This window comes from Bemisia tabaci, chromosome 4 (genome assembly GCF_918797505.1).
Source record: "Bemisia tabaci chromosome 4, PGI_BMITA_v3".
NCBI lineage: Eukaryota > Metazoa > Arthropoda > Insecta > Hemiptera > Aleyrodidae > Bemisia > Bemisia tabaci.
The window spans coordinates 49,733,383-49,747,294 of NC_092796.1; the positions used below are offsets into that span (position 1 = coordinate 49,733,383).

The 13,912-nt window shown below is 40.2% G+C and overlaps 2 protein-coding genes across 4 annotated transcripts in view; both read left to right on the plus strand.

Annotated features, from left to right (window-relative positions):
• The window catches only part of LOC109042459 (neurotrimin), a 540,449-nt gene that overhangs the window by 213,167 nt on the left and 313,370 nt on the right, over positions 1-13,912 (plus strand). The window lies entirely within an intron of this gene.
• On the plus strand, positions 8,822-13,650 carry LOC140224528 (BTB/POZ domain-containing protein 2-like). Its single transcript, XM_072299991.1, has one exon. It carries the CDS (start codon positions 9,668-9,670, stop codon positions 10,448-10,450), a length of 783 nt encoding a protein of 260 aa, XP_072156092.1. The 5' UTR covers positions 8,822-9,667; the 3' UTR covers positions 10,451-13,650.

Genomic DNA, 13,912 nt, shown 5'->3' on the forward strand with positions numbered 1-13,912 from the left:
GCAGTTGGACTAAAGAAACTTTTACTGTAGTCATTTGAAAAATTGCTGAAATTCTAACGTTAGGTTGAAGAATATTGGTAGCATTGGGCGGAAGGCACATAAATTTAATGTTCAATTCCTCACATATTTTTAGGATCCTCTCACTAAAATGTGAATTTAATTATCACCGACAATTACTTTAAGACCTTCTTTTTTTTCAAAATAAGGAACTACTATTGTTTTCGAACCAGTTTTCAAAGCAAACTGTGTCGTACCAGCCGCTTCGACTTCTATAAAAGCGAGCGCTTATTGGGCCTGCTGCAGAGTGATCACGACTTCTAAATGCTACAAAGGTGTAACTGATTCCTAAAATAAATAAGCATTCTTCTTCTAGCAATTCCTTACCTTCAAGAAACTAGGAGAAACAGGTTAATATTCCTGTTCTAATCTAACCAAGGAATTGAATGAGAAAAGTAGTTACTTACGTAAAGATTTATTTACGTATCGGGAAGCTTTTCAGCCGTTCGGCCATCATGAGCCTTTACAAAAATATTCACTTTTTAAAAACACAAAATAATGAAATGCAATAAATCTAATAAAGCAAAATTACAGCACATGACCACATGATCAAATACAAATCTCGGAAACCCTAAGAGAGACAAAGAAAGCTAGTGCGGACGTATTGTAACTGGTTCTACATTTTGTTACAGCTGAGTCGAACTTAAGCTTTCTATGCCCCTTGGAAAAGAATGAGCTTGTTTAGGACCTGTCGCTTTGACCTATAATTTTCAACGGTACTGCGGTCAATGTGATGAACGCGGAGCATGATAAACCTGAGACAAATTGACTAAACAAGATACAATTTGTGCTGAAACATGGCTTCTTCATCCGCGAAATGATCCTCTCACTCACTGAATAACCGGTCATAGCGATTCATTTCATATAAAAATTTCATAGTATTCTTTACTAGTTTTTCTGGAGTATCTTTGAGACGCATTCCTTGACCTGGCATGGTATGTTCTAATTATTTTCTCGCGGTATTTCACACTCATTTTCGTCGTCAGTGGCTTCTGTAAAAGTGCCACCCTTTTTGGTGCCAAACCTATTTTTAGCAGTGATTAGATGCGGTTTTCCACACTTGTTGGGTTTTGCGTTTATGGCTGCTTTACACAGTCTGCACATTTCAGGACTTTATTCAGGCGAAAAACAACGAACCCGGCAATATATTTAAGTATTTCAACTCCAACTTCTGATAAATCCATTGGATTCAAGGGATAGTTATGATCGAATTTATCCTCGGATGTGGTCATGGTACATTACGCATTCTTAGAGCTCTTCATCGTTAAGTTCATTCACATATTCCGAGGGGAACTTGACATTAATTACTCTTACTGGATATTTTGAGCTACTTGTCAGGATCCCAATGTTTTCGGAACGAATTAGAATATCGAAAAACGCGAAAACAGGTGTTCTATATTTTTGAGGGGGACATGTTGACCCGCACGATTGCATTTTTGGGCTCCCCCGGGGGTTTCGGTGTTCTTCAACAGGATTGACGCATTCTTTCGGCACATACTGTGCACTGTCTTTGAACTCAATAATCCCGCGCATCGTCCCCCTTTCTTTTCCACTCCACATCGAGGTAGAGTTTTACTAATCTGTTTTGTGGTATGACTTCGTATAAAGTGGTATACTCTTTTGTAAATTATGATACACTGCGCCGCATGCACTGTTAAAAAAAACGGAGTGAGACTCAGCACAAGCGCGAGTAAGAACGGGCCCTCACTTCGTCGGACCGAGGAGTCACTCCGACGGAGAATCGGCTGGACGGATTTTGGGTGCCGTACGCATAGAAATCACTCCGACGCCGGACGGATTCGCGGGAGCCGCAAATTTAGGGGTTCGCAGCTAGGGGATGGTGGAAAGGGGTTAATTGTGGAAATAATTTTTGAAACCATGAAAAATAAAAATAATGAAACCATTGGTACGTGATTTAACCGATTTTGAAGATTAGAAATTTTCTACCTACCTTGGGCTTTGAACCCGGGACCTACCTAACACTAACCGACGACCCTACCGATTGAGCTATAGCGAACGATGCATGCAGTGACGCAAAAACGGTATTTAACGTCGATTTGAACGGGCCGCTAAGATATTTTCAATCTACCTGGATTTGTCCGTGTATTTAGTTTACTTTACTATATTTTTTAACTATATTTTATCGTTTTACTTTGTTTTATTTCCTTGTTGTCTCTATTTTTTCTTCACTCTATTTTATTTTTTCAAGCACTTCATTTTTTTTTCTTTAATTATTTACTTCTCATTCCTTTACTTTGTTTTATATTTACTGTGATTTCTTTTAATACTTCATCATAATTTTTGGACTTCACTTTACTCTTAAAATTCATTCTATTTTTTAACATCATTTAGTTGTTTCCCTTATTTTATTTTTTTCTTTATCTCCTTGCTCCCTCTAATTATTTACTTCAATTTAGTCTTTGACTTCATTTTATCATATATTTGATTTACTTTATTTTATTTCTTTTCTATTGTCTCTGTTATACCATAATTTCGACTATTCTATTATTTCCACTATTCTATTATTTTTTCTATTTTTTTCTCTTTAAATTTTTCATTTTCATTCTGAGAGTGGTAGGCTTAAAGGGGAGAAGAGACAGTATATAGCGCTAGTGCGAGGGAGAGAAGGTGCGCGTGACTCCGGGCCGTACTGCAGCTCCGGTGCGGAGTGCTTTGACTACACATGCAGCCCGTCTCAGCACCTACGCGCTGAACCGCACTCCCGTTTTCATTCTCACTCCGGATTTTCCGTCGGACGGAATCAACGATTTTTAACAGTGTGTGGGATGTTGCATTTTTCGGCGCCCCTGGGGATTTCGGCATTTTTCAATACTCAAGGTGGATACTCTCTTTCAACACACCCTACGCACTGTCTTTGAGCTCATATTATGAAACGTTCCGCTGGATATGGGATGTTTTGGGATGCGAGCGGGTCTTTGAGCTCATAGTATGAAACCTCGCGCTGGATATGGGATATTTTGGGATGAGCGGATTCAAATGATATCCGTGAAAAATCGGGTACTTGCCCGTGACGTAGGTCGGAAAGAGTCGATCGTTGCGGGGGTGGAGGAGTAGGGGCAGGGATTAGGGGGGGGGGGGTGTTGGGCTCGCTTATAAATCCACGGGGGACGCGAAGGGCGAACGGCTCGGCACCGTCATGCATTGTTGATCCGATGATTCGATGATCCGCAATGGCCGGCATTGATTCCGCGCGCGGCCCCCAAGATAGCACCACGCGGGGGGCGGGCGGGGGGATTCATTTAAGCCCGCGCGAAAATTTCCCCGGAAAACTCAATCAATTTACAATGGCATGACAATTTAAGTTGGACATAATCTGAGGGGCCCGCGGCACTTTAAAGTCCTCCTCCGAACAAACCCCACATCAATCATCTTGCTTTTTACTCGTTGTCAAAATGCGCCACTTAACGCTTCGGATATGTTGTTATACCCGTGCGGGATGGCAGTCCCGCTCCCCGGGATGATTTATTTTGCATTTCGCGCTATTTTCGCGTAATGTACTCGTACTCCAGTGTGACATTATGTTGGCGACGCGACGCGACGCGACGGGACGCGCTCGCTATATTTCCAGCAATAAATCCAGCACATGTGACCGGCCTGTTTAGTACACACGGATCCGAGATAAACAAATATAAATTAAGCTGCTTGCATCAAAAAATAAAATCCCAGCGCAATCTTGATGCAGTGTTCGGGGAGGCGCTGCAGGGTGAGAGCTTCCTGTTGTACGCTAAGACAGCAGCGCTGCTCAAAGGTGAGTGCTCATAGCTCTGGCACAGGTTTTGAAGGAAGTTTTTTTTTCGTTGGCTTACATGTATTCCGTTACAAACTTACAGCCTACAGCTACATGAATGTGAGCATGAGAGATTTTCTAGCGGTTTCAGCCGAAAATTCGAGTGGAAGAAAACATTTCCAGGAATAGTTGAGCTTTTTGGGGATGCGACACAAACTTACCTTTTTGGAATTGTATGTAAAATGCTGTTGCATCCTAGTAGCATTCATCACTGAAGACCAGTTACAGTGCAGACAAACAACATTCCTCTTCCCCCCTGATTTGAGAAGTTAAAGAAACGGTGCACCGGATGTCTTCTTTTCACTACGATTAAGAAATTTTAACTAATGACATAAATGAAACCTTTAAGGAAAGATACCACGGACCAAATAGACTATCAGAAAAAACTTAGTAAACAAACAAACAGACGGATGTTTTTTCAATGTTTCAAAATTTCTGAAAATTAAGAGGCCTCTTGAAACTTCACGTGAAACTTCAAGTGAAAAATCATGTGAAATTTCAAGGGATATCTCGGTTTTGATCCCTGACTCGAAACAATTTATTAAGTACCTTATGGAGAGTGCCGGATAACTGGCGGGCTTGTTTGGAATTTTTTTTATAAGTTTGTGAAAAAGTCACTATTGCTTCAACCTACAGTGGAAAAAAACCACATTGGATCTAGAGTCCAGACTCTTGAAAACATTGACGAGAAGAAGGACTCTTGATTCAATCAGATTTATGCTTAAATTAAGAACCAAGCCCCTTAATTTGAGCGGATTTCCTTTTGATCTAAGCTTAAATCTGATTGAAACAAGAGTCCTTTTTCCTGTTAATGTTTTCAAGAGTCTGGACTCTAGATACAATGTGTTTTCTTTTTCCAGTGTACGTAATTGAGCTATGCAACCAAACAGCCTATCAATACGGCGTTTTTGAATTCTTCAGATCCCAAGAGATAGAAGTCGGGAAGATTCAATAGACGACGAGGGGGGTGGTATAGAAACGGCGGGGGCGAGGGCGCTCTCCCAGGGGATGGGTCGACGTCATCGTTTTCGTCGAATTGATTCACATTAATTATCCACGGCGCGGTCGGAGCAGTCGGGAGTGAGTATAAGACTCGTGAGTCGTGGGCCCACAAATTAGAGCCACCGCTCGGGCCACTGAAGCCGCCGCCTCATAATTACTCGCAGGTATGCAACCGGCGACACTCACCGCACGGCACTTGCACCAGCTCCAGCCAGCCTACCCGGCTCCAGTTACTCGGGTGAAAAACCGTCCGAGCTGCGGCTACGGTCGCATCGGCCTATTGTCCCTTACGGGCAACATTGCCACAATGCTTCACATATCGTCGTTTTCCTGACGCTAGAACCTAACTAAAGTTTTAAACTTGCGCATCACCACAAGCGATGGCTCTTTTATTTTGATGTAACTTGAAACAAATTGATTTAAACATGTTGAGAGCGGTCACTGGAAATAAAAACAGATTGGATCTAGAGTCCAGACTCTTGAAAAAATTGACAAGAGAAAGGTCTCTTGATTCAAGCAGATTTAAGCTTAAATCAAAAAGAAATCCGCTCAAATTAAAGGCTTGGTTCTTGATTCAAGCTTACATCTGATTGAATCAAGAGTATTTTTTCTCGCCGATGTTTTTATGAGTCTGGACTCTGGATCCAATTTGTTTTTTTTTTCCAGTGGTATTTAAAATTTTTTTATAAAATAAGAGTCACCCTTATACCGGTGCGTTACATTTATTTTAGCTAAGTTTGTACATTTGTACGTACGCTCGAGGCCTCTCGGGATTACCCCATCTTCTAGAGCACCACTAAAATTACACACTACAACAAGCACATAATTACAATGATAAATAAATAATGCATTGAGCACACAAACTACATTACCAAATTATAATATGCTAACCCACAATTACAAGTAAATATAAAAGACAAGTGACGAAGTACTTAACAAAGCTAATTAAAATTAATCCAAGACCAAGGCCGACAGAGAAATGAAAACAAATATACTGATAATCAGAGTTAAACCAAGTAAACACATACCATCGAAAGTACATGTTCAGCTCACTAGACCGCAACGTTTATCAATGCGGCAATTAACAGCATGATCAAGTTCAGTCTGCACATTTAAAGGATTATGAATTTAGAAAAAGAAATGAATTTAGTTAATAAAAATAAAAATGTACCGTTTTGTTGTCGTCATCTGGTGATATCACTATTTTTTAGCGGACTATTTTTTTGGACTGGATCGTCGTGGCCTGAAAAGCTCCAGACGCCAGAAGCGCCACAACATCTTCCGATTTGCCATCGGCTTCAGAGGCTTTCATTTCCGTTTCTTCGGTTGCTCAGTTGCCAATGAGTTCACCAGTTCTCTTAGGGTTTCCAAGACTTCCTTTTTCAGGCTCAAGATGGCTTGGTGCCTTTAAATGAGGGTAGCGCAGTGCATGCTTGTATGCAACGTACCCACAAAAATCTCGAAGTGCCTCTTCTTCTATCTTGTCGCTTATTTTCTGAGCTAACCAGTCATCAGGATCATCCACATCTGGTGTGGACGAGGAGTCTAAATTGAGGAAACCGAAAATATTTGATGGCAGGGCAACTGCATTATCAGGCTCGTTAGATACCTTATTCGTTTTGTTTTGATCACTTTGGCTTTTCTTTTAACTGTTCTCTCCAGTCGCTTATCTGCTGCTTGCCCGTTGACTTGCTTGATTTTGAACTAAGTCAGAGTTTTAATGAAAAATTTCAGAACCTCGTCGGGTACAAACTTCTCCACACGTGGTCTTACAAGTTCAACAAATCTAACAATTACCAATGGTCCTCTTTGAAAGTCCCTTCCGTGAAATGCCTCCAACAATTCATATACAACAGTCGTTTCCTGAACAAAATCAGGAGCTGGAATAGTTAGATTGGTGTGTTGCCAGTATTCGGTCCAATGTTTGATCAACGCTTTGGCTTTTTTTTAACTATTCACTCTGGTTACCTATCTGTTGCTTGCCTGTTGACTCGTTTGATTTTGTACAAAGTTAAAGTTTTAATGAAAAATTTCAGAACCTCGACGGGTACAAACACCTCCACACGTCGTCTTACAAGTTAAAATAATCTATCTATTACCAATGGTCCTCTGTGGAAGTCCCTTCCGTGAAATGCCTCTAACAATTCGTATACAAATAGTTAACGTTTTAATGAACAATGTCAGATCCTCTTCGGGTACAAACTTCTGTACAAGTGGTCTTACAAGTTCAACAGATCCAACAATTACCAATGGTCCTCTAGGAAAGTCCCTTCCGTGAAATGCCTCCAACAATTCGTATACAAATGTCATTTCCTGAACAAAATCAGAAGCTGGAATAGTCAGATTAGTGTGCTGCCAATATTCTGTCCAATGGTTGATTTTGGCACTTTTTATCCTCATCTTCTTTAGCTGTCTCATACTGTTAACTCATCAGCATGCACCGTTAGATTTCCTATGCGTATATTTGTATATACGTATGATCCAGACAGTAGTTCCTAGCTGCACATGTAGTTCAATTCACTCCTTAAACCCTTTTTTCAAAGCACGATATCTCGGTCAATACTTAACGTAGAGAGTTGCCGTTGGGCGGATCTTATATTTTCAGCTGATCAAAAGAATCGTCAAAACACGATTCTATGACCAGAGAGCAAGTAGATAGATAGATAGAATTTATTGATGCATACAGCCTATAGTAAAAAGCTCTGGCACAAGTCAAATTCACAATTTATACAACAATTTAAGCAAAATGAAATTATACAGGCTCCCCGAAAAATTCATTTAGATTATAATAAGCTTTATTTTTTAGTTTTATTTCCAATTGGTTCAATTGACCCAGTTGGAGGCAAAAAATGCTCTCGTGGACGCCCTCAATTTTTGGCACTGGCACAAGTCAAATTTGAAATTTATACAACAATTACAACAATTTAAGCAAAATGAAATTATACAGGTTCCTCAAAAAATCCCTTTAGATTCTTTATTTTTCAGTTTTATTTTCAATCGGTTCAAGTGACCCAGTTGGAGGCAAAAAATGCTCTCGCGGACGCCCTCAATTTTTGGGTCACCTATTAACGAAATAAATCGCTTTGTCCCAAGCTCCGGTCGCGATTGTTTAAACTCGTGTCGTATTTATTCATTCACATTCAATCCATTAGCCGGGTCCGGGGCGAGCGCGCGAGGTGATCCGCTGGCAGTCGGACACGGACAGCCGTGTTGCGCTAATCAATGGCGGGGCGATCCTATCGACGGACGCCGGTCGTGTGTGCCTGACACTTTTTTCCCGCGCCCGGCTATCGAGGGCGCGATCCGCACCCGGCGAGCATAAGCCCATTCCGTAATCATCGGGCCCGGCCCCGGTGGTTAATGAGATGAGAACGGATGCCCGCCAATGATGTGATGTACGCCCACCGTTGACAAGTCGGCTTATCCCGCTCCAATAAGCACTTAGACTAATCCTCGTCCGGCTCCGGGTCGCGCGGAGAATCGTGTTTTAATGGTCGCGTATCCGGGGCCGTCGGACATCGCCAGGGTGACGATACACTGGACAATAAAACACATTGGATCTAGTGTCCAGACTCTTAAAAACATCGACAAGGAAAAGTACTCTTGATTCAATCAGAATCTGGCTTAAATCAAAAACCAAGCCAATTTAAGCGGATTTCCTTTTGATTTAAGCTTAAATCTGATTGAATCAAGAGTATTTTTTCTTGTCAATGTTTTCAAGAGTCTGGGCTCTATATCCAATGTGTTTTTTTCCAGTGTGCTATGTTACCTCGTCCTTTTTCTCCGTGTGATTTGTGGGGTCTTAAGATTATCACTTCATCAGAAGATTTGTTGAATGTTCGTAAGAAGTGTGTCAAATAAAATTAATATCGTGGAGAATCGTGTTTTAATGGTCGCGTATCCGCGGCCGTCGGACATCGCCAGGGTGACGATACACTGGAAAATCAAACGCGTTTTGGATCTAGGGTCCAGACTCTCGAGAACATTGACAAGAAAAAATACTCTTGATTCAATCGGATTTTCGCTTGATTCAGAACGAAATATCCGCTTAAATCAAGATGCTTGGTCAATGATTTAAGCTAGATTCTGATTGAATCAAGAGTACTTTTTCTTGTCGATGTTTTTAAGAGTCTGGACTCTAGATCCAATGCGTTGTTTTTCCAGTGTACGACACCTACGCAAATAGCAAATTTAACCCTCACTAGTGAGTTAAGGCGAGGAGAAGGAGAATGAGAAGATCGATATAGAAGAGGAGGAGGGAGAATGAGAGGAGTGAGGACGGGGGAGGAGGATTTAGATTTAGGTCTTTTAGATTCAAGCAATTTCCTTAGGCTGGCAACAATAGAACCAATTGGTCCTTTCTTCCTTTTGGCCAGCATAGCACACTCAGTGCATACAATACAACAAACTACATCGGCAATAATTGCAAAAACTAAGAAAAACATGCACTTCTAGGGCTGAACATACTTTGACAACTCTAGGGAAAAGATAGAAAAGATTAATGAATCGACAGTAGATATAATAAACAATAAATATAAATGTAAGTAGGTAAGAAAGTGAATAAATGAATAAGCTGAATCAATTAATCATCATATCGACTCACCAAAAATAAGTTAATAAATCTCCGTTATAATATTGAAATTATCCTCTTCTATACATGATACAGAGTCGAATGGTTTGTTATGAAAAACGGGAAAAAATTTGGAAGGTATTCGTAAAAAACAATAACGCACAATTTAGAGGATCAAGCAGAGAAAGAAGAAGCGTATAAAGACTAAGAATATAAATAACAATGGTCTTATGATAGACAAAAAATCCAATTTTATACTGAAAAGTCGGCTCTTCTTGGAGAAGAACATTAAGCCCAAAATCGTAGAGTTGTGGTGTATTGATGAGTGTATCAGCACGTTAAGTGTCCCCGAAAATGGCTTGCATAGTTTCCCAAGCACTAGCACACAGAGGGTCCCCACAAATGAAAACGACCGAGACTTAAAACTTCTACCAAATCAGATCAAACAAGAAGTTGAAGATCCATCAGACTTACCCAACAACTGGCAGGGTGATAAACAAGTACTGGCTGAAAGATTTGCCTTTATTTTTAACTCAGAGAAGTATGCCGATATTCATATCCTTGTTAGCAAAACAGAGCAGAGGATACCCGCTCACAAACTGATTCTGTGCGTTGGAAGTGCTGTGTCAGATGATATTTTAAGTAAAAACGGAAAATGCGAAATGCTGATGATTCTGGATATAGAGCCAGATATATTTTTAGTGCTACTCAAATTCCTCTATTCTGATGTCCCTGCAGTCACGATTGACAATGTTATGGATGTGCTCGATGCGGCTAAGACATACGCTGTACCTACTTTAGAAAAGATCTGCCACGACTATTTAAGAGACAATTTAAAGGTGTCAAGTGTATTTTTGATACTTTCGAAGGCAGTGCATTTTGATGAGAATAAAATAAGGGATGACTGCTTGAGTATCATTGATAATGAAACTAAAGAAGCCATTGAAACCGACGAATTTACGAGTATTGATCTGAGCACTCTATGTTTGATACTTGAACGTAAAGAAGAATGATGAAATGAGGTAGAATAAGGATGAAATTACTAAGGAGAAGAACAAGAAGCAAATAAGTAATTGTTTTCTGCAGCAGATAGATGCTCTTGAAGATGAGCCAGAAACAAACCTCCGTATTGAAAAATGTAGTTTAGATGATTTTTCACGCTATTGGACTAACAATAAGTTGACTACCCAATCAAAGAGCTATATTTGTTGCAAAATGAAAATGAGACATATTACGAGATACTAAAGTAAAAAAAAAATGATAAAGATTGCACCAGAAATACGGTTGATCCAATCATATTTCGTGGCCGACGCCAAAATCGACCCGGAATTCTTCAGTGAACAAATCATTCTTTTGTTCCGCAGGACGGGTGATATATCCGGCAGGCGCAACTACGATATTCTCCAACCCCGAATAATTTCGGCGGGATTGTCAATATGACACGCCTCGCGGAGGTTTCCATCTCCATCCTCCCGAAGAGCTCATTTAATTGTAGCCAACTTATTCCCCGTGTGGTTTATTAAAGAGCAATAAACATAGTAAACGCTCATCCCCCTCCTCTGGAAGCGGAGTCGTCTAAAACCGAGTTGAACTTCTTCACTCGCGACTGTCAAAGTTTCGGGGGAAATTTTCTTCGCTAAGCTAGCTGATCAAATATTACTGAGGAGAGAGGGAAGATGAGTGAAATGAGGAAATCTTCGGGGATGTTTAAAAGCTGCGGTGCGGTTCGTAAACCTTCTGTGATCACTCAAAATGAAGGTCGAATGGCGAGGACTTTTACGAAGTGAAAAATCGTCGTCTCCTCCAACGTTCCTACCCGCGCACGGCGTTAAATCGACTGTGAGCAGGGCTGCGAGGTTGGAGTTTTAATCCTCGTTTTTATTTCAAAGCCCGCTGAAGCACGTTTTCCCCTCCGCCATCTGACAACTTGAGAATATGGCTCAATAAGATGATTAGCATCCCCTCGCTTTTTCAGCCGGATCCTTCTTTTTCCCCTGAAATTAAATTGAATATTCAAAGCATTTACAGTTTTGGCAGCACTCGTCCCGTCGACTTTCGTCGACTTTCATCTCGGGATACGGCACCGACTGTGCTGGAGACTCGAGTACGTGTAAAACGTAAACAGCGGTCGAGTACTCAGATTAATAACACGGAAGAGATACGATACATTTTTCTCTGCAGGAGTGACGCCTCGTTCATGACTCTTCAGACAAACAGGAACAGTAGAATGTGAAGTGGTTTTTCCTCCATTAAAATTCGTACCGATTTGCGATCACGTCTCAGTGCTCTTCACCGATGAAAATATTCGTGTTAGTTTTGGTTAATGCAGGAAGTAAAACACAAACCATCACTGATTCTGTATTAATTTTGGTACAGTTTGCGGTGAATTTTGCGCAGAAAACAATGAAGTGACTGGGAAAATGCATTCCTCTGATTGCGACGTTGGTATATTTACCTGTGTTTTTTTATTAGAGCTCTCCAAGAAAACTAACTGGCATTTTCTCTTGAAACCGTCAACCGAAAGCTTGGGTTATTATGTGTTTTACCTCCCTTATTAACCTAAATTTTATGTTAAAATTCCTCTCTGCGTACTTATTTAGGTACTAGGTTGTAGAGGCGTCCTCTCGAAAACAATTTTATCAAATGGAGGATACATTTACAATCAATTCGAAAGGCTATGTTGTAACGTACTGCACACATTTTATCTAACACTTTATTGGCTTTTTGAACACTTTTTTCCAAACAAATTAAAAAATTTTCAAAAACCGATTATACTTACTTTGTCAATAGAAACAAAATTTGAGAGGCACGGAGAATCTCCCGAATGTTATTTTGCAATTATTGCATCCCATGGCTATGTTTGAAACAATTCTGGTTGCAGGGTTCCAGCAAGTTCATTGTTTTCTCATAAATTAAGGTCACGTTCACAAAAATATAAATCCCTCCAGTGAAAGAGCTCACGATAAGTGCTTAGGAATGACCCCGATCCCATGAAAAAGTAGCGCGCTGGAAATTTTTCCGCACAAGAAAGGAAATCCTCTCACTTAAACCAACTTGCGGGTGATAGTTAAGGAGCAACGATTCTGGAAGAAGGAAGCCCCCCAAAATAATTATCTAACATCGTCAAATTTATTTCCGATTGGAAAAGAATAATTATAATGAAGAATGTAAGTACAACGCCAAAAGCCACGCGCAAAGATAACCTTTCGGATTGAAAGCCCTCTCTATCGGAAACTTTTTCGCTCTTTTTCAGCTGCACCGCAAGTATTGTTAGGGCGGTTATCGATCGCGATTCGCGATGCAAAATTGCACGCGGATAAAGAATAGGTGATTGAAGCAACGCTTTTTATGAGGAGCTTTTGGATCCTTCACGAAGTTGTTGACAAACAACCCCCGCGAAGTAATTTATTGACTCGGTCTGAATTAATCATCTTGAAAGTTAGCCACAGACAACTTCATTATTATTATTAATCTTTCGTGCACTTGTTTTCAACCCAGCAGGAGTTGAATCCGTTCATCCATCAATGTAATCAAAGTCGAGGACTTTCTTAATTGAGATACCTCCGCTCTATCCGCAACGGATCACCCGTTCAACCCGTGTTTTTTTAAGTGGAGAAAAAAAAGCTGTGCTATTTATTAACTGCGAAAACTTTATTTTTCAATTCCTCAAGTACGTTGAAGAAGACGCGCTGATATTAGCCTGCTGAACACTACAAGTAGTCAATTTCAAAGTTTCTCAAGTTTAATTTCAAACCCCAGACGTAATGAGCCATCGGAAGTATAACGTAACGTTAATGAGACCTCGTCAACAATTTGTTCTCTTCAGTACAATTGTAACAAAATTGATATAAAATCAGTTATTTTGAGAATTTGAGTGTCCTCTAAAGTTATACTGAAAATTCTTTTTTCTGGGTCTACATGCTCGATTTTATCAAACATACTACTCGCAGCTTTGGATGGCTTTGGATCTTGACCCCCCAACTGTTGCTATTCAATCTACTAACAGAAATAAAATGGACTCTGAAAAATGTGTCCAACACATCAAAAAGTGCAGTCTTGAATTTTGGAAAATACTTTAATGGTAGCTGCACCGGGCGCCCTCCACAGCTAGCAATGGTGGTGCAGTACCTTATGTGGAATCGGAGCAATTAGTTGAATCTATTTAAAAATGATAGATGATCCAGTGACAGAAGATGAATGAATTTAACTTTCTCTCTGCGTTACAGGGTGGAGACTGCCATTCTACCAAATAATGTGTTAAAAAGCCCGCATTATCAGGTTTTTTTTTTTTTTTTGTGCGTTATTTTTTAATTTTTTTTCTTTTTGTGTCAGAAAAATCCAGCAAACATGCACTTTTGTAACTTACTTGACGGTTTTGATTACTTTTTTCTGCGGTTGCATTTAATTTCCTCTGTTTCTTTTTACTCTTCTCATTATGTTCATCTCGACCGGTCTAAGTTGTTTTTACCCTACGT

Coding starts and splice junctions, on each gene's coding strand:
- LOC140224528 (XM_072299991.1), top strand. CDS start 9,668: ATGATAGACAAAAAATCCAATTTTATACTGAAAAGTCGGCTCTTCTTG.